Source organism: Convolutriloba macropyga, chromosome 2 (assembly GCF_964194025.1).
Source record: "Convolutriloba macropyga chromosome 2, txConMacr16.3, whole genome shotgun sequence".
Classification (NCBI taxonomy): Eukaryota; Metazoa; Xenacoelomorpha; order Acoela; family Convolutidae; genus Convolutriloba; species Convolutriloba macropyga.
Window position 1 is genome coordinate 67528696 of NC_134469.1, and position 26178 is coordinate 67554873.

The 26178-nt window shown below is 35.9% G+C and overlaps 1 protein-coding gene across 1 annotated transcript in view; it reads left to right on the forward strand.

The window, feature by feature from the left end:
* The window catches only part of LOC142334635 (patched domain-containing protein 3-like), a 93677-nt gene that overhangs the window by 17582 nt on the left and 49917 nt on the right, over positions 1 to 26178 (forward strand). The window contains exons 3-4 of the mRNA XM_075382828.1: positions 3268 to 3576; positions 22185 to 22326. Of these exons, the coding sequence (XP_075238943.1) occupies positions 3268 to 3576; positions 22185 to 22326 (451 nt within the window). The remainder of the gene's footprint in view (positions 1 to 3267; positions 3577 to 22184; positions 22327 to 26178) is intronic.

The following is a 26178-nucleotide window of genomic DNA, read 5'->3' on the forward strand; positions in this document are numbered from 1 at the left end:
AAGCAGTTCAGCGGGGTAGTTTTTTGGTAAGAGCTGAAACGTTTCAAAAATCTGTCCTGCGTTAAATTGATGGAGAGTCAAGCCACAACAATTGGATATTTTGGCCTGCTATGATAGTGGTTGCTTGTTTTTTCCTTAATTGTAGCGAGTATCCGTTTGCTGACTGTTTTACAGCTTGCTATTTAGTTCCTCTTTAATTGTCCATAAACCAATAGATTTTAGTCCTTGTTTTCATATCCACACAATGTCAACATTCAAGGGCAAATTACGGGATTTTTTGTTAAAAAGAAAAGGAGCCACCAAACTAAATGTTCTAAAAACCATTCAAATAATAACGCTTGTGGATCAAGGGGAGCTTAACCATAGACAATCCAAAATCTAGAAAATCTAATAGCTATGATGTTTGGGGTTGAAAAGATTTATAATAATCGGTTTTTGGGTTTTTTACATTTATGTTTTTCTAATAGCAAAACAAATGAAAAAAAAGAATTGCCTATGGTTGAATTAAGAGGAAACGATTAATCAATTTCTCGCATTCTCGATGAACGTGAGTTGGCGATACTGGGTTAAACTCTGTTTCTGTGTGAAGCACAATGGCTAGAAGAGACCTCAACGTTCTCTTGAGCATTTTCTGTCATTCGTTTCTTGTATCAACTAGAGTATCGCTTGGGTCCATATCACCAGCTTATGTGGATGACACTAAGGACGTTGGATATCCATTCCCTGTGGTTTTAGCATCCCTCGATGATAATCTTTATTCTTGCTTAAAGCCGCCAATGAATTCGGATCATTTTTCTGTCTTCACAATTTGTATAAATTCTGCGAGAGATTTTCGTCAGTTTCTCCTATTTTGGCATTTGTTCATCTAGCTATTTGACTGTCGTTTTGTTTTCGCCCATCTTTCGTTCGACGTTGGTATCGAAATTCTCCAAATCAGTTGAGTTCAGGAGTTGTCTTCTTTAGTGTCTCTTTTCTCTCAAAAATTCGTAATTTTGAAGAAACCTTGATATGCCTCTTCGGTGGACTCTGCTTTTTTCTGGGCTAAGTGACTTTCCACATCAGCGACATGTCTGTTAAAAATCTCAAGAATTGGACTGACATCATTCAGTCAGCATTTTTCATTGTCTGTCGGGGCTTTTTACGGCCATCATAAAGATGTTTTGGTCCACCAAATTGAATTGAAGATTCATTGCTGTTCATGTTGTTTTCCGGATCGACGGACCAAAATTTGCGGCCACTCAATAATCTCAGCAGAATTGAAATATCACATCCTGATTCTTGACGTTTACGCCAGCCTGATTCTTCACTGTGTTCTGAAAGGTCAACAATCTCATCAAAACTATTAATCGCTCGGTCGTATTAAAGGACTGTGACTTTAGTTTTGATTGAAGTAAAGAATATCCTCCCTCCCTGAAAATCTATGTTCAATCTCATGCTGAAGGGTGTACGGCTTTATTTAGTGTTAGTAATGTTTCTAACTTCCTATTAAAGAAAACCCAACTGAGTCAAAACTCGTTAGATCGTGAGATCTAGCAAAGTTTAGCATAAAAGACTAAAGCTGATGATGAATGAATCATTCTCTAATTTGAGAGCCAACTGCCTTTTGTAACAGTTTCTAAGGGTTCCAAATTTAATGTGGTTACACTCTTCAATTAACTTGATATAAGTAAAAAATCACAAAATTTTCTTTTCTAACATTATTGTTACTTCTTTCTGATAGGTTAATCAAGTAAAGTGATTTAAGTCAATGTTTAAAAAGCAAATTTCAAAGTATTGAGTTTTGACAAAACCATTTTTTTGCAGTCACAAAAATTATTTCTTTCTGTCTGATGGCTCTTTCTTATGATTTACTGGTGCCAACACTCTGCGTAGTGGCTGTTTGAAAGTTTTTTTTACTATTTTGGAACGAGTTTATCAATTCAATCGAATTGAAGCTCGGTTAAATCTTTGACATCAGACTATGGGTCATCAGCCTGCTATTAGTTGAGGTAAACATCTAGATGTTTAAAATAAACTAGAGTACTGGCGCCAATTGCTCTGCTTGGAGAGATGTATTGAGGATAATTTCGTTTTTTATTGTTCCAAGCTGGTGGGTGCTTGTGTTGTACTGATTTGTATGAGTGCTCGTTTGTTGATTGTTTCAGAGTTTTATATTTTATTCCTTTTTAGCTTTTAGCTTTTTCGACCCACCAAACTAATTTTCGACGAAATCAAGTATTTCAAAAAAGCTTGTGAAACAAAGGGAGCTTCGCCTCAGACAAACCAAAATCTAATAGCAATGCTGTTCGGAATTTAAAGGATCTATAAACTTCGGTTTTTGACATTTATGTCTTTCTAATAACAAAAGAATGGGAAAAGAAATGGTAAAACATCTTTTGGGTTACCAAAAGGCAAGAATTGTCCATTGTGGAATTAAGAGGAAGCAATACCGAGATGTAGTCTTAGAATGATTGATAGTAAGATACAATATAAGTCGTTGAAATGGGCAGTGAGTTCACTCAGTGCAACGCTGGGATTGAGAATTAAGTAGCAAATCAGACTACATCAGCTGCACTTTAATAGCATTCGGCTCTATAGCCACTGTCGAAACTTTGTAATCTTTGCACTGGGAATTCTTCTGTTTGAATATGGGTCTGATCAGGAGTCATTTTAGCCTCAACCGGGGGTTTCTTTGAAATAATGGTGAACTCAAATTTTGTATCCAAATGAGCACCAAATTGGTTTTGAACAATCTCTAACATTGAGTTATTTTCCGAACAGGTTTGCCTATGTCATTCAATAATTTCTAGAATTTTAAGGAAGGCTGGGTTGTAAAATTTAATGAGATGCTGAATTGCTGTAATCTTGTCAATATTTTCTCGCGACTCGAATTCGATACAACATTGCACGATTTGGAAGATATACACAATTACTCTACAGTTTTTAGGCATTTATTGTCAGAGATTGACGGGGGGTGTGAAAATAAATTTTCACACCCCGAGTCGAAAGCAAAAGTTAATTTTGTAGGATCTTAAAAGAATCTTGTAAGAATCTTGAAAGATTCAACAACGTCTTGTAAGATTCTCGCAAGAATCGTACAAGATCATGTAAAATTAACTTTTGTTAATTTTACCAGTCAATCTCTGACAATAAATGTCTTAAAACTATGTGCATTAAATGTGTAAATCTTGCAAATCGTGCAATGTATGTTGCACCAAAATTGATTCTTGAGAAAATATTGACAAGATTACAGTATTAACAGGGATAACTTCAAAAATATTATTTCAGGGCTGTTGAAGACTTCGATCGGTCTAACTTATGGTTCCCTGGCTATAACCGGATAGCTCAAGCCATCATAGTGGCCAGCAATGTCCTGGATGCCACAATTTTGGAGAGAGCACTCACATTGGACGAAAGGATCAAGAACATATCAGTTGTAAACGACGGCCAGATCTTAGCGTACAGTGAGCTCTGTTCCAAAGCTGGACCCTACTGCCTCGGAAACTCTCTTCTGGAGCTGTGGTCTTATGATAGGACAACAATTGAGGGTCTGACTAATCCCCAGATTGTCAGCACGGTCAACTCAGCGACTATAAGGTAAACTTTGAAGGTTCGAACAAAAACGATGATTTGTGAACAATCCCAATGCCAAGCCTTAGTGGTTAAATGACGTCCCTTAATGTTCCTAGGAAAATTAATTTGCAAGAAATTTAACAAATGTTAAATAATAAAAATATTGATTTAAATAAAATTCAAGTCACTCCCATTTAAGCTATAATTAGGATGTCACCCATACAGACAGAATTGGTTATTTATAGAATAGTGGAAAAATAGTTCTGAATATTTCCAGCTTCATGACGCACTTAAAAATAAATATTAGTTAAAACACATTTTGTTTTTTAAGGAATTAACCAGTTATCCTAATCATAGTCTGTAAAAGATTATTAAGGATGCCTATTGTAACTATCGCGCCAGCCTCAATTTTTGAGTTAAAAAACTACGTGGAAAAATAGTTTTAAAACACAAAAACAAACTGGGGGCTTGTAAAAGCATCATAATCAAAAACTTGCACAATAAAGTTGTCTACTTAGATAGCTTGCATTTGCTGCAGACTGCAGTTCTCTTTCTCATGATCACTTCCGTTCTACTTGGATTTGATATTCGGCATGCGTGTATTCGAACCACACAGGTCGAGTATCGCATTAATTGCGATGGATTGATGCTGTGAAAATGCACAATAGTTTAGATTAAAAAAAAGAGCTGCAACTGACTGCTACAACAAGCAATACGTACATTAAAATTTGAATAATTTATTTGGACTATGACGAGCCGCAATTTTACCGATTCTGCTTTTTGCATCTTGATCTCTTTAAATCGACTTGATTTTTTTAAAAAAAGTGCTTCAGGAAAATAAAAAAAGACAAATCAATAAAGTTACCTTTTTACATAAACGCGATTTTTTATCTTAAACGCAAATAACAGTTCGCTAAGCATTGATTATAAAAGAATTCAGCCAATAAAATGAAATAACTTATTCTTCTTGTTGAAACAGTTAGCAAGATTTATCAAGAGTTATCAGAAAATGTCAAAAAGGTAGGAAAATTTAGCTCCCAGTAGTTTTTAAACCAACAATTGAGCCTACTTTTTCCGATGTAATGAATTTTGGAAGTGATGATTGCTGGAGCTTGGTAAAGAGCATACTAAACCGCTACTACAAAGGTACCCCCGAAAGAAGCCAAACAGATGTCCTATCGAAAATATATAAAAAAACAGCTCAACTGAATAACTTCATAGTGAGAAAAATACATAGATCAGGATTTCTTTCTTGCCTATTATAAAGAAGCAAACTAAAATATTCGCCTTTTACTATATCACTTTAAAAAAAGTATGAAAACACCTACTTAGCCACTTGGCACCCTTTTTCAACAGTTAATTTTGGTTCAAATTTTTTATCTTAATTGCTTCAAAAGCACTGAATGCAAATGGCAAGATCTATCAGAGCTTGAGCAAATTTCAAAGAAATGTTAAAAGACTTTTTTTGTTCAAAATTTTATGTGGCTATTATGATATTAAGATTTTATGCGGTTCGTCATAATATTGGCAATACACTCCAAATTTTTTGAGATACATTATTTTCTTACATGAACTGACAAATTGCGTCGAAATGTGAAAAGGTGCGCTAATAGAAACAAATATTGATAGACGCTGGAATTTTTAGTTTCTGTCTCAAGGTAGTAAGTGTTGCCTGTTTTGGTTATTTTTTTAGAATCAATCAAAAAAGTTAGGGATCTGATAAAAGTTTTCCGAAGTTTCATCTTTTAACACCCCTTTTAACAATTTTGCCTCGGTTAAAGTTCGACATTTGGCTGATCTGAAAAGTAAACAAATTCGGTGATTTCGGCTATTTCAGGGGCTGAAACGGCTGAAAATGGCTCAAAACGGCCCAGAACAACTAAAATACCTTCAATAGACACTCCCGGGGTGCTAATGAACACCTAATAAACAATTTGGTATGCCACCGGCATCTTTTTCTAGCACCCCGGGGAAGTGCCTAAAAGTAATGCCAAAATCGTGGCACGTTGCGAAATTTTTTTGATTTCGAAATTTTCATTCGAATTTTTCAGACTTGTCAGACTTGTAAGACTTTTTTTTAGATCTAGACTTGGATTTAGACTTGCCTAGTATTGGTTTAGGCTTGTAGTTTGGTACGGGATTGCTTCGTCCGAGTTTCTATTTTATAAACCCAAGCAGTTCAAATAGTTCGCTTGTCGGGTTGTTGGTGATAGAAAAGACCAGTTATTGCCAGTCGGTGTTTATAGCCAGGTTTGAACCAAAAACGAGGATTTGTGAACAATCCCAATGCCAAGCCTTAGTGGTTAAATGACGTCCCTTAATGTCCTTAGGAAAATTAATTTGCAAGAAATTTAACAAATGTTAAACAATTAAAAAAATTATTTAAATAGAATTCAAGTCACCCCGATTAAAGTTATAATTAGCATGTCATCCACACCGACTGGTTATTTATAGAGTAGTGCAAGAATAGTTCTGAATATTTCCAGCTTCATGACGCACTTAAAATTAAATATTAATTAAAGCGCATTTTGTTTTGAAGGAATTAACCAGTTATCCTAATTATAGTCTGGCAAAGATTATTAAAGACGCCTATTGTAAGTATCGCAACAGACTCAATCTTTGAGTAAAAAACTACGTGGAAAATAAGTTTTAAAACTCAAAAGCAAACTGGGGATCTTGCAAAAGCATCATAATCAAAAACACGCAAAATAAGTTGTCTACTTAGATAGCTTGCATTTGCTGCGGAATGCAGTTTTCTTTCTCATGATCACTTCCGTTCTACTTTGATTTGATATTCAGCATGCGTGTATTTGAGCAACGCAGGTCGAGTATCGCATTAATTGCGATAAATTGATGCTCTGAAAATGCTCAATAGTCTAGATTTTAAAAAAAGAGCTGCAACTGATTGCTACAACAAGCAGTAGGTACATTAAAATTTGAATAATTTATTTGGACCATGACGAGCCGAAAATTTTCCGACTCTGCTTTTTACATCTTGACCTCTTTTATTCGACTTGATTTTTTTTTAAAAAAAAGTGCTTCAGGAAATTAAAAAAAGACCAAAAACATTTTTACATAACCGTCTTTTTTATCTTAAACGCAAATAACAGTTTGCTAAGCATTGATTATAAAAGAATTCAGCCAATAAAATGAAATAACTTATTCTTCTAGTTAAAACATTTAGCAAGATTTATCAAGAATTATCAGAAAATGTCAGAAAGGTAGGAAAACTTAGCTCCCATTAGTTTTTAAACCAACAATTTCGCCTACTTTTTCCGATGTAATAAATTGTGGAAGTGATGATTGCTGGAGTTTGATGTAGAGCATATTAAACCGCTACTACAAAGGTACCCCCGAAGGAAGCCAAACAGATGTCCTATCGAAAATATATAAAAAAACAGCTCAACTTAATAACTTCATAGTGAGAAAAATACATAGATCGGGATTTCTTTCTTGCCTATTATAAAGAAGCAAACTAAAATATTCGCCTTTTACTATATCACTTTAAAAAAAGTATGAAAACACCTACTTAGCCACTTGGCACCCTTTTTCAACAGTTAATTTTGGTTCAATTTTTTTTTATCTTAATTGCTTCAAAAGCACTGAATGCAAATGGCAAGATCTATCAGAGCTTGAGCAAATTTCAAAGAAATGTTAAAAGACTTTTTTTGTTCAAAATTTTATGTGGCTATTATGATATTAAGATTTTATGCGGTTCGTCATAATATTGGCAATACACTCCAAATTTTTCGAGATACATTAATTTCTTACATGAACTGACAAATTGCGTGGGAATGTGGAAAGGTGCGCTAATAGAAACAAATATTGATAGACGCTAGAATTTTTAGTTTCTATCTCAAGGTAGTAAGTGTTGCCTGTTTTGGTTTTTTTAAACAATCAAAAAAACTAGGGATCTGATGAAAGTTTTCGGAAGTTTCATCTGAAAATATTTTTCCGTCATAATTCGTAACGTTTTGATCGATTGCACCTACGTTCAGGAGTTTTCAAGGTCATGAAAAACAATGCATGATTTTTTTAATCGGATCTCCTAATAGTTTTTCCTGTCTATAAAAGGTTTTAACATAACATCATAGCAGTTTAACTTAAAAGAGCGCATAAAATTTCCATATTTCATTATTATGCTCATTTTTCATTCCAAATCTTCAACATCTGTTCAACTTAAACGAATTCAATCGACAGAAATTGCTGCAACTAATTGCTGCAACAAGCAAGGCTTGCAGTAAAGATTGATTATTGTTTTTGGGCTATAAAGAACTAAAACTTTTCCAATTCTGCTTTTTTTATCTTGATTCCCCAAAAAAGGCCAAAATTTTTTAAAAATTGAGGAAACTAATAGCAACACCAACAAAAATATTTACTTTTTCACGTAGTTTCTTTGAAGCCAAAAGTACAAAAGTAACATTTTGCAAAGTGTTATTGATAAAAAAATCAGTAAACTAAAGTAATTTTTCTTATTTGTTGATTTTCTGGCTTTTAATTATATTTTAGCTCAAAAACTACAAATGCTTATCTGATATTAAATATACAAGAAAAAAACTTTTCAGAGCATAAAATTTTTCGTTTTAAGTTTAAAGCCAAAGTACTTTAAATTAAATAGTTAAATAAAAGTTATTCAAACACTTCATATTCATTTTATCTTATTAAAAAGTTTATCCCATTAAAACTGATTTTGCTCAATTTGTTTTAAATTTTCTATATTTGCTTTAATTTAATTTTGTTTGAATGTAGTTCGATTCGCTGAATCTTTTAATTAAATACGAACCCGGGTCGAGGCTGCATGGTTAACTTGTAAAAAATTTGCAAGTTCTTACAAGTTAACCATTCGCACACACAACACCCCCCCCCCCCCACACACACACACACACACACACGCACACATATACACATACACACACACACACACACAAACACACACACAAACGTGCAGACACACACACACAAACGTGCACAAACGAAAAAATAGAATCTGGAAAAATGTGAATTGAAATCGTAAAAAAGGGTATAAAAATGAAGTGCCACTAGATTTTTTTGAAAGACATGCTTATTGGCTAACAGGCTCTATTTGCATGCATCATTATGAGTAGCTTTACCAATATTATGGGACCTCGGGCTATCATGCGAACCCTCATAGTAGCACCCCTTTTGACAATTTTGCCTCGGTTAAAGTTCGACATTTGGCTGATCTGAAAAGCACATAAATTTGGTGGTTTCGGCTATTTTTGGGGCTGAAACGGCTGAAAATGGCTCAAAATGGCCCAGAACACCTGAAATACCCTCAATAGACCCTCCCGGGGTGCTAATAAACACCTAATAAACAATTTGGTATGCCACCGCCATCATTTTCTAGCACCCCGGGAAAGTAATGCCAAAATCGTGGCACGTTGCGAATTTTTTTTTTGAATTCGAAATTTTCACTCGAATTTTTCAGACTTGTCAGACTTGTAAGACTTTTTTTGAGACTTGTCCAGTACTGGAAAACGAAATAAGACTTGGATTTAGACTTGCCTAGTACTGATTTAGACTTGTAGTTCGGTACGGGATTGCTTCGTCCGAAACTGTTTTTTGAGTTTCTATTTGATAAACCAAGCACTTCAACTATTTCGCTTGTCGGGTTGTTGGTGATAGAAAAGACCAGTTATTGCCAGTCGGTGTTATTTATAATATTCATCTGTTTATATACTTGGAAGTTCCAATAGCAGTGCTCAAGATTTCAAAACTACGCTATAGCAGCTCAAACCAGTCATAATTTTCATTCTAGTAAAAACGTATAGAAGTATGCATCAAAATCTTGAAATCGGTTTACTTAGCTGCCCATAGATGTATTGCAGTTACCTGTTGTGTCGTTTAAATTCAAATTTTTGTGCAGGACACTATTGAAAAATTTGAACTTCTGTTAAGACGGATAAAATGATCTGCAAAGAGCTATTACAACAAGAGAATTAATTATTTCAAAAGCATGCTTGGTAAATTTAGAAAAATAATTTGTCCTTAGTCTGATATCAGTCTACTTTGTGTTGACTCTCTAAAACTTGTACCACTTCCGCTCCTCTGACGAGCTTCTCACTTTGGGCTGGGCTGTTAGTCTATACATAGACACGACTTGTACTGTTACGCCCACACAAACGGAGAGTGCCCCCAGAAACGAAAAAATAGTCGGAGTCTGGCCCAGAAGCACCACTTGTAGCACGTAACTCATAACTATGGAAGTTAGTCGAAGAAGTTGCATTATAGAGGGTAAAGACAACTGCGACCCAATTATGGAGCTGAGGGAATAAAATGGCCATACCAAACAGGCCAGAGCTCCCACCAATCTTTCCATGGGCAAACACTGCGACAGTGCGATTCCATTCACAGCTAAGTTGACAAAACTGGATAGCAATGAACCAACTGAAAAGGCAAGCCAGTGGAAGCCAATAGGGTACGTCTTCATAAACTGAAGGTTCAAGTAAAATATTGCGAAGCTAAAACCGGATGTAGCAGCACAAAAAACGCCTAAAAGAGTTGAACACATGGCTTTCTTCACGTTTTGTACAAAGTTTTCAGGCTGTGCGAAGAAAATAAGACCACTCAAACTGATGATAGCTGCGATGCACGTTAAATACTGGGGAACCTTTTTCAATTTGATGCTTTCAATCGCAATTGTTGTGACAAAGAAACTAATCGCACAAATTGCATATGCGTCTGAATACGGCAAAAGGTCGAAAGCGACAAAAAAGCAATACTGGGCCATTCCATTTGCGATCGCACCATTCGTAAGAGATTTGGCAAGTTTACGAATGTTTTCTGTTGAGAACTGTACGTTGTCAGTGTCTTTAGTCAGACCCAAAAGCGATAAAAAGACGGAACAAACAGCAAAGCAGAAATTAATTTCAGTTCCTTTTAGTTTTGACAGCTTAGCCACTGTTCCACACAAAACTGTTATGAAGCTGCCGGCAAAGCTGGCCAGGAAAACTCGAAGAACTGTCTTTCGATCCATTGATTTTAGTTTTTCTTGGTATTGCCCAGGTAAAAGAAGGTACGATTTAGTTAAATAGAATAAAAATAACTATTTGACATTTTGAGCAGTCGGGGGCTGGTTAAAACCTATGAAGGTTAATAAGTTATAACTCAGTAGGTCGTTCAATCCTCACAGCAGTTTCGCTAACTTGGTTGGTAATGATGTAGATTTAAGAAAGTACACAAAACTACCAACTAAGCTAATCAAGCTAAGGTCTAAGGTTGAATGGATTTGGATGCGTACAAAGTTTATACAAGTATGTAATCGCACTTTCTTGTATCATAACTCAAGCGTCTAATCTTTAGAACAAATGTCATCTAAGCTAACTTAAATTATTTCTCCCCCTATTTCTCTCTCTACACTTTGTGTCTGTTGTTAGTTCAAGCCCATATTGAGAAATAAATCGCCTCGTTTTTCTGTCTTATTCTCGATCGCTCCTCCATCTATAGCGGTGTGACAAAGCTTTCAATCAAGAACTTGTTCGCCACCAGCCATCAAATCAGTATTATAATCTGCTGCTTAAGAATGAAACGTGAGCAATGTAAAAGATGCCATCACTCATTAAGAGACCGCACAGAAAAGCAATAATGATCTACCAGGCTTGAAAACTTTTATAAATTTAGCAATTAGTGCCAAAAAATTTATTAGCTTATATTAATATTATTACCAAACATCAAAGTCAGACACCCGAAGTCTTAAAGTTTATAAATCAAAACATAGTATTGAATGTTAATCAAAGAAACCAGTTAACACGGCATATCTTGAAGAATGAAAAGTTCAGACCAAATATATGCCTACTGGTTTGCAATTAATAAATATGACGTCCCAAGCATGAACACTTTTTTTTGTCATTTTTGCATCTAATCGCAAGAAAGAATTAACTGTGTTCAAATTGTCTAAAAGACCTCAAATGAAAAAACCTCGCGCATAGCAATTTAAAGTCAGATGCAATTTGATTTGAAAGCTCTTATATGGGTCGTAGAAAGATTATCACTTCAATTTAAGTAACATCACTGTACCGCAAACCAGCTGGAGTTCTTTCGAGCGTTACAGCCAGCTCGAGAAAACTATGCCTACTGCTATACAGAGCCTCAATTGATTTTTGAAACGTATAATTTGACTGACCTAGTTTGTTTTCGAGGTATCAAATCTAATACAAAAAACACTACATAGGATAATATTAAGTTCAAATTTTAATTCGACACATTCTGGCTCCTGGTTCTGTTTTTTTCCAGTACATCTCTTGGAACAGATTGATTTCCCCGCGTGAACCGAGATTTTTCATCAACTACACGAAAAATTGTTTTTCACCTAATAATCGTTTCTACATCCTAAAAGGAGTTAAGACTTGTTATTGAGGCTTTCAAATAGATTTTTGCAAGTTGAGAGGGAAAAAATACTGATCTCAAGGAATATATAGATATAGAGTAAGCCCGTATACGACTGATAAAAAATAGTCCACAGCAATTCGAGCAGCACATAATAAATTTCTTTCGTAAAAATGAGGGCAAAAAGAATATGAAGTACAAAAAACGGACAATAATTGGAGCATAGTTTTTTTTTCCTTTAAATCAAATTTGGCACGCGCGATGCGTGTTCGCACACCTAAAAACCGTTCAAATCTGCGCGTCAAAAGACGTCAATAATAATCAAACTGCTTCGAGCTGCTAAACAAAAACAGCAGAGACCATTGTGAGCAGCTACAACAAGTGGTTTTCTTAAACAAGTAAATCCTCCCATATTATTAACTTGTCGATCGAGTTTGTGATACGTGAATATATGGAACTCATTTGATGCTAATAAATTTGTTTATACTTAAAAACTTATTCATACCTTGCTTCTAAAACCTAGACTTGTTCAATGCTCTTAATCTCGAAATTTTTCATTTTTCATAATTCGTTCATGTTGAGTGTTTATAAACATTTTCTTTAACTTTAATTGATCACACGTTCACATTTAGAATTGGATTCTAAATTTTTTCTGTAATTGCAATCTTTGTTAATTATCAGTTTGTTAATTTAATATTCGAAACCTCATTTCGATTAACAGAATAAGTCAAACGCCAAGCGGAAATCAAAAAATAAAAACCTAATGCAACCTCGCCGAGAATGCACAAAAAATTCGTAAATTCAACCCGGGTCTTTCGCATCCCGAATTAACTCAAATTAAAACTACGCTATTCGCGTATGACAGAGTTGTCTGCCCCGAAAATTCCACAGCTCTCTGGATTCAGCTCATCATCTGACGAGTCAAATGCGTCTCGGCAACAAACCAGCCCTCAGCTCAAAAAACAAAGAAGTCAGGCGGTGATGTCTTCAAATTCCAACTAGCCGACTAAAAAACCAGAGGATAACTGTTAACAAAACTGTTAAAAAAACTGTTAACAAACTGAACAAAAAATGAGAACCCACAATTTGTGTCAGCCTAGCAACTCGAGCTAGCACATAAACTCAGCAATAAAATTGTTGAAATAATATAGCCATGAGCAGTATATTTGTTACTGCGTCTTGCCAAAACCAAACCTTTGAGCAGTATATTGTTACTGTGTCCTGATGCCAACATTTGTCTTAAGCAATATTCTTTCTAATATTGTGTCTTGTATCGAAAACGTCTCGAACAGTGAATTCAAATTTTTTTGTCCTGTTTTCCAAAGGTCAACTCGTGAGTACTCTGCAAAAATTGCAAAACACACCTAGGATTAAGTTAGAGACCAATTATTCATAGCACTTCTCAGGCATATATTCTTGCCTTAGATTTGTTTCATCAAAACGATTGAACTGGTAAACACATAGAGATCCCGTATTGTGTGATTTGTGTACGCAGTTCAATTGAGAAAAAAATCAAAACTAAGTTAGTTAAATTAGTTAATGCAACGGTAAGTACAGCAGAACGGTTATACAGTTACACAAGCAATCTGCAAAAACGAAATATCCGGACAGAATTTGTAACCACTCAGAACGAACTGGGCGTTGTAAAACTTTCTTTGCGAATCACAAGGAGAGCAGCCTTACATTTGGTCCACCAACCCGTACAGCGATATACAAACTGTTGTTCAACTCAACAAGTTAAATGCCAAAGGCAATAAACGAATAAATCAAAACACAACAAGCAATCCAAAGACGCAAAGCCAATTAGGCGGTCAAGAAATTTCGCATAGACAGATTAGCAACTGCCGATAACAACTCGAAGCAAAAACTCAGGAGGGCCAGGAGCCAATCAGAAACAACGATTGATCAAGCGAGCTCAACACCATTTATCAACAGCTAGAGAAGCTTGACGAATCTCTTTGCAGCCTTCTACAGAAGCGAGCAAATATTCTTCGTGATCCAGATTTGTTTGAACGTCACGAAGCATAAACTTCATACAAACAATAAACGGAGATTGGTTACCACGGATAAACAAACATGACTGATCAACAGAATCAAACCGCTTAATTGACTAGTGATGCAGAACCAACTACCGCTAAAACTTTACAGTGGGCTGTAGGAGTTTCTCATCGAACTGTTGAGAATGGAAACCCAAACACGGACAACGATTCAAAGGCCTCCTCTGATAAACGATCTAAAAAAGCAGAAAAGCCAGCGGCTCCAGAGATAGACTTTTCATCAAAAATGAGGTTGAAGAAAATTGAATTCGAAATGAAAACTTTTTGAAATGAAAAATGGAGATGCAACTTTTTGAAGAAGAAGGTGCACTGAAACTGGAATACAAAAAATAAGCTCTTGACACAAGAGCATCAGATTCTGATGATAGTGCAGCCCTAGTATTAGAAGTAGATCATCATTCAATTGGAAAACCCCGAAAAGAACAAAGATGTTTCCGGTTGGCTCGATAATTCGGATAAATTCTCCAACTTGCACGATTATAGTTTCGAGCGTGCGAAAAGCAGGATCGACAAAGATTATCCCAGGGTAAGTTTACATCGCGAAGGTTTACTTAAGTCACGGTCCCCAAGTGGAGAGTGTGTCAGCTCAGCCCGGAAACAAGACAAGTTTAAGCCTATTAAACCAAGCAGTAGTAGTCAGCTACCTAAGTTGAAGTTGAATTCATTCGACGGAAACCCCTAAAGCGGCCGGAGTGGTCGATTATGGTCAAAGCAACGGTTCATCGTCGCGTTATATCTGACTCAGAGAAAATGAGCCACTTGAAAACTTTGTTGACAGGTAAAGCAAAGTCAGCTATATCAGGAATGGCTGATCGGGAGATTTCTACGCTCAAGAGTGGGAACTCCTGGGACGGAAGTTTGGGCGACCTTATCTAATTCTCGAAGCTCAGCTTAACATATTGCGCAAACAACAACCAACTCGAATGCACGACTCATTGGCTATAATAAATACTCATTAACAATCAGCAAACTAGTTAATGTACTGAAGCAAAACAATTATGAGGGCGACCTGCATTCAAGTTCAACACTGCAAATGGCAATTGAAAAACTGCCCTCAAACTTCAAAGAAAAGTGGCTCTTCTTCGTTGACGAGTGTCAGGAAGATAGACCCGACCTCACTCCCCCTGTAAAATGGTTATCTCGAATAGCTTTTGTCCATGAAGGAATGCCATCAACCAAGAGCGAACGAAAGGAAGATGATCAACCAAAAGCTAACAAGGAAAATCTATTCTTAAAATCGTCAAATTTTAGTGCGAGTTCGAATGCAAACAAAACGAAGCAAATGGAAAACAACAACCGTCCACTAGCGGATGGCACTCGTAAAAGATGGAACTGTCCAGTATTTAAGAGTATGAATGTCACCGATCACTATCCAACAGTGAGAAATGAACGCTTATGTTATGGATATCTGGGGAAAGGGCATGCAATCAACGATTGCAAGGTCCGCCCGTGCGGTATAAATGGATGTACCAAAAAACACAACAGACTGCTACACTCAGAAGACCAAATGGACGAGGTTCGTCAAGCAGTTAATGTAAGCGCAGCAACAATCAACCAGAGTAACCAGGTTACTAGTTTTCTTGAAGTAGTTCCAGTATCGGTTCAGAACGGTGGTAACATGTTGACTACATACACTTTCCTCGATAGTGTGTCAACAGTATCATTCAAAGTGTCAAGGTTCAACTACAAGCCAAAGGCACGGACGTTACCTTGAACATAGCTGGCATACATGGGACGCAAGATTTGAGGATAGAGAAGGTTCCTTTCACAATAAAGCGACTACATTCAAACGTGCATTCGATTGAAGCGTTTGCACACCCATCAACCTCGTTGGGAAACACAACATATGGTTACAAGGATCTGAAGAACAACTTCAGACACCCGAATGTTCTCACTAACAGAACATTCAACCTGATGGAAGTGGGCATCATACTTGAACAAGATGATTACAAAATTCAACGTCCATTGGACTTCAAGATTGCAACACGAAGTGAGCCTTTTGCCGTCTTAAAAAAATTAGGATGGGTGGTCAGTGGTCCCACGACAGGCGAGAAAAGTCAGAAATGGTTGCCATTTTGCGTCCACAGAAGATGTGAAAGTGGCAGAAAATATCCAATCATGGTGGGACAAAGAAATTTATGCTTCCAAAATAAATGTTGTAAGTCAATCAAAGAAAGAGCAGCAAGCTCAGAATTTCTTAGAGAGCACACAAAAATTTACTGCCGAGTGTTATGAAATAGGCATGCTTTTGAGTGAACCAGAGCCCATTCTTCCAAACAAATACGGCTCGGCCCTTGGTCAGCTCTACTCACTGGAACGAAGACTCCAAAAGAACCCCAATTTGAAGGAAATGTATGACCAGTCAATTGATGCAGGTGTTGAAAAGGGATTTGTGAAGATCCTGAACAAATCGGAAGTCAGCGGCAATTTCGGAAAGGCATGATGTTTGCCGCAACATTCAGTACTAAACTCCAACAAACCGGGTAAAGATCGTCGTGTTTGCAACGCTGCAGTCAAGTTCAACGATGTATGCCTAAATGACCAGCTATTAGCCAGATCCGATCTAATAAACGGATTGATTGGAACAATTTTCAGATTTCGAGAGGAACCAAGAGCCCTAACCGCAGATATTGAATCAATGTTTCTGCAAGTGCAGGTTCCTGACAGAGATAAAAGCTGCTTGAGGTTCCTCTGGCGAACATCAATGAACGAACCTGTGCAAATTTACGAGTGTAAACGTCATATTTTGGAGCAAAGAGTTCACCAACACGTGCCAACTACGCTCTGAAGCGAGTAGTGATCAATAACGAGGACGAGTTCCCAATTGCAGCAAAAACAATCCAAAACCACTTCTACATGGACGATTTCATCAAGTCAGTCAAAACACCTGAAGAAGCAATCAATGTTTTCAAACAATTGCAACCTCTTCTCTCAAAGCATGGATTTGAAGTGAAGAAGTGAATCATCAACAGCGACGTGGTAACCAACGCAATCCCAGAGGACTTGAGATCAATCAGCGACAAAAAACTTTGAAATGGAGCCCAGCAAGGAAGGTTCATCAGTGCTTGGGCTTAAATGGACGATTACCGATGATAGTCTGCAGGTTTGTAGAGGCACAAGCAAGGACGTTGAGACCCCAATCACCCAAAGGAAGATCTTATGTCTAGTTTCCTCAGTGTTTGATGCTCTTGGACTGTCTGCACCATTCAGTGTTCATATGAGACGACTTCTGCACCAAAAAAGCATCTGAACACAAAAAAGCACAACTTTAGGACAACTCAGTAGAACCTAGCGAAAAAGAAGAGTTTCTGAAGTGGAAAACGCAGCTTCCAGGAGTAGCAGAAACCAGCATTGACAGAAAATACTTAAGCACAGCCAAGGACAAATGGGAACTTCATGTGTTTGCCGAGGCATCTGCAGCCACAATATGCGCAGTTGCATACCTACGTTAAAAGCCCAAAGAATACTCAGCAGACTTAGCATTTGTAATCGGAAAGTGCAGAGTCGCACTGATGCGACACCTTTCCATACTACGCATGGAACTACAAGCAGCAGTGACACTCAAAGAACAGATAGTGAAGGAAGACGAATCGAAGATTCACAGTTGTAACTTTGGGAAAGACTCCACTACTGTTCTGCAATGGATTCATAGCTCCCACCGTAAGCAACAGGTGTTTGTTGCAAACAAAGAGGCTAAGATTTTGGATACAACTTATGTTTCACAGTGGAATAATGTGAGTTGTATTATTAATCCTGCTGACATCGTGATACGAGCGATCGATGTTGACAATTTTAGGAGAAGCGAATGGCTCACTGGGCCGTCCTTGTTGAAGCAACGAGAGAACGAATGACCTGAACAGGCGAATTCAACATTTGCTCCAGACAAACAAAACGACCAAGTGGTCTTCTCAGCAAGGGTTGGAAAAAAGAAGGCAATAATTCAGTGGGAACAATTCAGCAATTTCAATTGACTTTTAATTAGAATGGCATACGTACAGCGTGAATTTAAAAAACAACAAAAACACTAAGTGTCAAAGAAATAGAGGGTGCGCAAGCCAGCATCTTCAGATTAATGCAACAAGAACAAATTGCTGAAAAGGTGAAATCTCTCAAAGCTGAAACAAATTCCAAAAGAGAGCAATATCCTCCAGTTATCACCATTCATTGACCAGCAAAAACTTATTCGAGCTCAAGGCAGAATCGGTAGAAGTCAATTGAACTTCGAAACCAAGCATCCAAAACTGTTACATTGGAAGCACCATGTAGTTGAATTATTCTTGCAAATTGAACATAAAAATAGTCATCACGGAGGTACTCAACATGTCAGAAACAGAGTTCAGCAGAAATTATGGATCCTAGGCATACGAAATGCTTTGAGATCGATCCAAACCAAATGCATTAGATGTCGAAAAAGAAGAGCCCAAACAAAGGTACCAATACTGGCAAATCTACCTGAAGAACGATTGGTCGCATCAGCAGTGTTCTCGAATGTGGGCGTAGACTATTTTGGACCATTCACAGTAAAGATTGGTCGAAGAAATGAAAAGCTTTGGTGCTGTTTATTCACATGCCTTACTGTACGAGCGGTACATATAGAGATTGTACCAAAACTAGACACTGATAGTTGTTTTAACGCAGTTATGCGATTCATCGCTCGAAGAGGCAAACCATCCAAAATGAATAGTGATAACGGGACAAATTTTGATGGAGTTGAAAAAGAATTGGCAGAGTATATGAGTATATAGCAGAATGAAGCAAGGATCAAATTGAAGAACATCTGATTCAACAAGGTATCAGATGGAAGTTCAACCCACCTGCAGCCCCACATTTTGGAGGAGTGTGGGAAATACTGGTTAGGAGCTGCACTAAAGCAATTTACGCAGTGCTGGGCAATCGATCAGTCACGGAAGTTCTTCTGTCAACCACGATGTGTCTTGTCGAACAGACACTGAACGGTAGGTACCACTGACATCGGTCATTTCTGATGCTACGATTTAGAAGCTATTACTCCAAACCAATTACTACTTGGGAACAAGAACCTTTGTTTACCGTATCTATCAGGTGCAGAGCAATTTTTGGATCCCAGAAAGCTCTTCCGACAAACACAAGCTTATGCAGACCTAATCTGGGACAGATTCCGTAAAGAGTAATTGAAAACGTTGAACAGTTGAAAGAAATGGCAGACCATAACGGACAAAAGTCTTCAGTGTGATCTTGTGTAGTTAGTGGAAGACAGTGACAAGCGTGAATATTACGATCTGGGTCGAATAACCGAAACCTTTGAAGGTTCCGACGAAGTGATTCGATCAGTGCAAATCCGAACAAAATATGGATACTAAGGAAGCCAGTAGTGAAACTCGCTCCAGTATTACTCTCTGGCGATGATGTTTTCACGTAAAAAAAGGGCCGGCGACGTGAAGCTGAGCTTAAGGAAAAACAAAATTGCGTAGGAAGTGAAAATTCAGCGCAGATGCAAAAAAGATCCAAATAAATGCGTAAGACAAAAACTATTACTGTGTTCTATTTTCGTCCAGATTATTCATCCACTTAGAGAGAAAATGTGTATAGAGAATCAAAAACCGCAGCGTATGCCACGCAAGCAGAAAAAAATGTTAACAAACTGAACAAAAATACGAACTCACAATTTTTGTCAGCCTAGCAACTCGAGCTAGCACTTAAACTCAGCAATAAAATTGTTGAAATAATGTTGTCGTGGGCATAATATTTCTTACTGCGTCTTGCCAAAACCAAATCCTTGAGCAGTATGTTTGTTAAATTGTTACTGTGTCTTGATACCAAAATTTGTCTTGAGCAATATTCTATCAAATATTGTTTCTTGTATCAAAAACGTCTCAAACAGGGAATTCATTTTTCTGTGTCCTGATTTCCAATCTTCAACTCGTGAGTGCTCTGCGAAAATCGCAACACAAACTTCTAGGATTAATTTGGAGACCAATTTTTCATAACACTTATCAGGCATATATTCTTGTCTTAGATTTGTTTCATAAAAACGATTGAACTGGTAATTATATAGACATCCCGTATTGTGTGATATATGTCTCCCAGTTCAATTGAGAAAAAAATCCAAAACTAATTTAAATAAATTAGTTAATGCAGCGGTAAGTACAGCAGAACGGATATACTATTACAAAAGCAAACGGCGTAAACGAAGTATCCGGACAGATTTTGTAACCACTCAGAACGAACTGGGTGGTGTAAAACTTTCTTTGTGAAACACAAATGGATCAGCCGTTACAGTTTCATTTCACTTCTGGCAGTTTTTTTGTTCATATTTTTGTTAGGAATGCATTCTCCAGACTTTGCATCTCGTGTATTGTATTATATTTTACTCCTTAACCGCACCCTGTGTTTTCATATCAGAACTGCAATTTAGAATGTGCTTTTGCTCAGGGAAATCCTTTTTTTTGTGGAGACTTTTTTGATCAGCAAAAGGCGCTGCTTCATTAGCTATCGTTTACGTATTTCTCAAACAGAAAGTAATTCCACGTTGAAGTGAAAGTTTACGTTAAACAAGCGTTGAACAGTTAAACGCAGCCTAAGACTAGAAAGTTTTTGGTGCTTTTTTGAAGCTGGAGAAAATGTGCAGTATTGGCTACTAAGATTTAAACTCCGTTTGAACAGGCTGCAGTGACCAAAATGTGAGAATTTTAGCCAATGAACGAGCAATTCTACCAATTGTCAAAAGAACCCTATTTATTAAAGAATTCGAAACTTGCAATATTCTTGGAAATTTTTGAGTTCTTTTTAAAAAGGTGCTTTATATTTTCAGCACATTTAGTGTTTCTATTTCAAAAATGACATGGTTTTGATCGACTTAAACATAAATCACTGACATAGTCAATTATTCAGCTATAATTTCTTTTAACTACTCAAGGGGAATTATGATGTCGACCTTAATATTTGAATAACACCCACAAAAAAACCAAGAAAAGTAGCTGCAAGCGTTTTTTAAACAAAAATAACTTTTGTCTTTCAATTTTATTCGCAGGAAAAAGTTACAACATCGTCTTCCAAAAGAATTCAAAATCTTGCAAAACTTTTGCAAGTTTAAATTCCCTCGTTACTAGGGAATATTTGAATGTGGGTCACAAAAAAAGAGCAATGTGGGTCACAAAAAAAAATGTGGCGCACTTAACTTGAAGTAACGCGTTTTCTTAACAAATGTTGCCTAATTCTTAATTTTGATCTCAATTTGAAATCTTTATCAAGATTTTACTGTAATGCAATCTTTTCCAATTTAACTCATGCGTAAAAATTGGGGGAAATATTTTTGAAGAAAAATCTGGTGTGCAGATGTGGTCTGCTCAAATACAGGTGAAGAGGAGTTCTGCTTGTTTCTTATGCAGTTATTGATATCGCCAACAAAGCACGTACAAAAGTAATGACCGTCGACTATCAAAAATCTGCAGAAAATATGCTAAATGCGAGAACAAATTGTCACTCACAGCAGCAACAATTCAGTTTTACAAAATATCACCGGAGTTGCGCTTCCATCTTCCTTCAACAAAAATAAAAGGAAAAAGAAAAATGAGTATAATTATTAAATTCTCTACAGATTAAAACAAGAATGACAAAAAATTGCTGATCAATCCATGCAACGTATGTGCTCAATTTGTAGCTGAATATAATATTTAGAGAAACAGCAATATTTGAAAATAACAATTAGCAATAAAATTGCAATATTTTAAAATAACAACTAGCAATATTTTTTCGTCAGAAAGAGGTGTACTAGTGTTAGGCAGGTTCTAACCCAAAACAAAAATTCGCTAATCAGATTGTTACCTTATTTAAGACTGTCAAATGGGCAGTCAGAATCATTCGAGGAATAAATACCGTTGCATAAGTGACTACCAATTTCAAATTGTTCAATAATAGGCAAAGTTGACAAATATGATTCGGCCGAAAATTGACAATAGAATCACGAGAAAAAGATTCCATGAGGTCAAGTCCGGATATATTTTCAAATCAATCAACAGTGCATTAGCAACTCAATTTTGTATCCATCTACATGGCTTGGCGTTGAATTAATACCAAACGGCTCAACCAACCTTCTTGTCACATCTTTTATCAAAGATGTTTTCGTGAAATGAAGAAATCAAGGCTGAATTTCTTCGTTACAGTTTTTCAAAACAATGATTTAATTTCTAGAGTGTCAGAATATAATTTCTAGAATATATAATTTTTAAAACCAAACGCATCATTTTTCAGCCCAGTAACCAATGCGGAAATAGACGTGTCTCTCATGATTGGCGAGGCTTCAGACTCTAACGGTGATGGAGATATCGATGTTGCTAAAGCGATGTCTCTCACCTACTTCATCAGCACAGAGGAGACATTTGATAAACCCCAAGTTGGTACTTTAACAAAACACACTTATGTGAAACAGTCCGTGTTTTTTGTAATAATAACAATTATTATTATCATTATTGCTCCAACATTTCTTCACAAAATCGGGGAATACATATGCGAGGCAGGTTTTGACATAGCGCGTTGAAATTGAAGATAAAATTTAACAAAGAAATTTTTATTATATTTAGTAAGATTGAATGGAGTTTTGATTGCCACAAATAATTCGTTACAATTTAAAGCCTAAAAACTGAGAATTTGTTGGTCAAATACTTCGAAAACAAATCAATCATTTTGTTTTTGCTTTCTCAAAATTTTGTTATCTGTTGTCTACTGGTTCAAAATTATCGATAGAATCAATTGTTTTGAATAGAACATGAATTCATTGGAAAAAAAAGACTTTAGTCAATTTAGAGCTCTCAAAATAGTAAAATTCAACTGATAATGTAAAAGTAAAAGCAGAAAAAAGTATTGCTTTCTAAACTCTAGAGTTGTTTTTGCTAACAGTTCTTCTAATTTAATTAGAACAAACCATTTTAGTATTTTCAAAACCACGGAGACGTAAAAAAACGGTTTCACGGAGTTAAGAAAAAATCAAACAAATTCTATACTGAAAAGCAAAGTTTAGAGTCTACTTATCTTTTTTGATTGTATTCCCTATATTGTCAGAGCAGATTGTTCAAACTAACCTCTTCTCGTACAACGCAATAGAGATATATTTCAGAGATGGATAATTTATGGTTCAAGGGTTTGAAAAATTTCATATAAATATTCATAATGTTTTCTGGAAAATTAGAAGAAAATTGTTTGTATATTGCCTATATTTTTTAAAATTGCTCTTCGAAATTATCTCTCGCAGTCTGCGGGAAATTCGGTAAACTTGAAGATTAAAAGAAAAAAAGATAATGAAACTCCTCTTCTAAAGAACAAAGAGTTGTTCTGAAAAATGAAAAACAAAAATTTCTTTTCTCAGTTCACATAAAAATATTATAAATTTCTGTTTCCCGAAAAAAACTTCGAAACTTGAGAAGGTCAAAATTTATCTTTCTTGGTAATCTCAGTTCCCTAAATTTTCCAAATAGAAACCTTTAAGGTCAGGTCAGTCTTTAACGTTACCTTCCATGATGAACACATGTAGAGGCAGAAAGCAAAAACTGCCAGAGATCTTAAGAAAAATTAAAGAAACTATATACTGCTTCCCTCAAATTGCAGTTTGAATATATTTAAGACAAAAAATAGGTTTATTACATATAACATGTAACACATCTGCGAGACTTTGGAAAGCGACTCTATTTTTGGAAAGGTTTCAAAACAAATTATTTCAATTTTCAGTGTCAACATTAAAATGACCGACGCAACTGCCTCAAGAAGTCCACAACTAGTTTCCCAGATGAAACAAACCAGACTTAATTAAACGTAGACGAACCATGAGTAAAAAGCAAAATTTAAAAGAAAATTTTTTGTTGTGTAGGGGATCTTAAAAAAATTAATTGCCGCACTCTGCTCTTGAAATAACAAATTTGACAATTTTTTTTCAGAAAACTTCAAAATGTTACCTTTCAAAGATAAATGCCACAATTACAATTATTGATACGCTGGCCTCAACGACTCCACACGTAGTTAGTTTAGAAAACGAAACACCTGTTAGAACGGTGACAAACCTTGAGAAAAGATCATTTGCCAAAAAAAATTAAAATAGTTTTTGGGTGTATGATTTTTTATTTGTGTTTATGTTTGTGTGTTTCAGGTTTGTGGTGTGTGTGCATGTAATGTTTTCGGTGTTTGTGTCTTTCAAATTACTACACTTATCTTTCTAGGATAGGTTAAAGAAATTTTGATTTTGTCTGTCGAAACAAAGACAACATTTTTTGGTTCAGAAAGTACAAATAATTTTTGCCAATGCATATAAGTTGCTTTCGGACATTACCAACGGTTTCCTTCATAGAAATTAATGGTTGTATTGCAACCTTGGTAGGTATGTGGGAACATAGTGTGCTGCGCACAGACTCGCACGATCCATCATGTTAGGGTTTCTGCGTAATCACAGCACAACAGCATTAGGTCATAGCGGTTTGTTTCTCCGCTGCTCTTTTTTATTCCCCACAATTCAAACTGATTTGAAGCTCTGTAATTCTCTGAATGTGAATAATTTTTTTTCCCTCAACAACAGTTTCCACAAATATTTGCAGCTCCACCTTGTATGTTTTGCACCTGATTACACTAGATTCTTAATATAGTTTTTCATACATGTGTAGCTGCATGTAAAATGGGATGGTCTCATCAAAGAAGGTTTCTGTCTTGAATTTCAGTCTGAGTTAAAACTGTTCGAACTATGATTTCGATCCTGAACGACGCAAGTATATAGCAAACGTTCGGAGAAAATTTAGATTGATCTTTTGTCTTTCATGGAACAATTGGAGAAAGACTACGAATTGGCCATTTAAGGGAAATTAGAAATTGGGGTTGCTTTGGGTATAAAAGTTAGACATTGCAACGGAGACATACACACATTTATTGAGATTGTTAAGGATCTTTTTGAGGAGAAAAGTTTTTGTCTAAAGATGATAATCTTAATCTCTAAAACCGGCAGCTTAGGTCCAAAGCCAACAATCTGTGTATCACATATGTCCAGACCGGATTGAGTGGATTTTTTTAACCAAAAAGACTCTAAGTCGTAGATAATTTCAGATTGTAAGTTTTTCAATGTGTTATTGGGTTTGAAAATTGATTCGCTGTTTTGGTGCTACATAGAAAAGTTAGTCAAACTCAAACCAATTTGCGATTGAGATTCTGTATATTATAGTATCGGCATGATTGTTATCCAAACCTATGCTGCTAATATCAGTCAGCGAAGTTTTCTACAGTGAAGTATGCATAGAAAAATCTTAAGATAAATTTTATTACTTTTGGTTCTTTTATTCGTTTTGTCCAACGTTTTGTGCACTGCTTTTGATTGATTCTGTTAATGCAGTTTCATTAGCCGAATGATCAAAAAATAAAAGCGTGAAAATTACTTTTGCAGTTAATCTAGGAAGTTCTCAAAACCTCAAAATTTGACCAAGTTCGGAATTAGGACTCTATTACATTTTTAGTTGATTTTTGTCGTTATTACATTTTTGAAAAAAAACCAAAAATTGCGTTTTGGAAGTAAGTTCTTGTTTAGATTGCTTCAAGTCAATTTATTTCCACAGCATCAACTATTGAAATTTATTAGGTGAATATTTCGTTATTTTTGTAGATCAAAATTCCATAAGATTCATATTTTTTTCCACAACATACTGAGTTGTGAAAATTCACCTTAAGGTTACAAAAAATTTCCGCATAATTGAGACGCTTTTACTGTAATTTGGACATTTGAAGTTTTGTTGATTTTTTAAATTTAGACAAATGTGTTTGAATGATGTTTCGTGAAGTTTTTTCCTGAATGCCAAAAACTATTGCCGAAAATTTTTATTAGAGAACTAAATTGTGTTTGCGATTTGTTACTGTTTCTATTTTTGTCTAAAATGTTAATTTATTTCTTTTCCTAAATTATGTTGTTCAGGTACTGCTTAGTGAATCTCTTTCTCCATGGCCAATCTTCAATGGCCCGTGGGACTTGATATGTGACTATCAGAATCAAATTATCGCGATCCTAGTAAAATATTTGAATGGGCGTTTATTTACGAGGCATGCCCCAAAGGCCGCAGAGGTATATCCGGAAATTTCTCCCGTATTCAAATTCACTCGAATAGTAGATTTAAAAATGAACGAAATTGGGAGGCAAGCTTTGTTTCTTATTTTTCGCAAATTTGGTTATGCCATTTTTGCAAAATTGAGATACTTTAAAAATGTAAAATAAATGACAAGTCTTGGA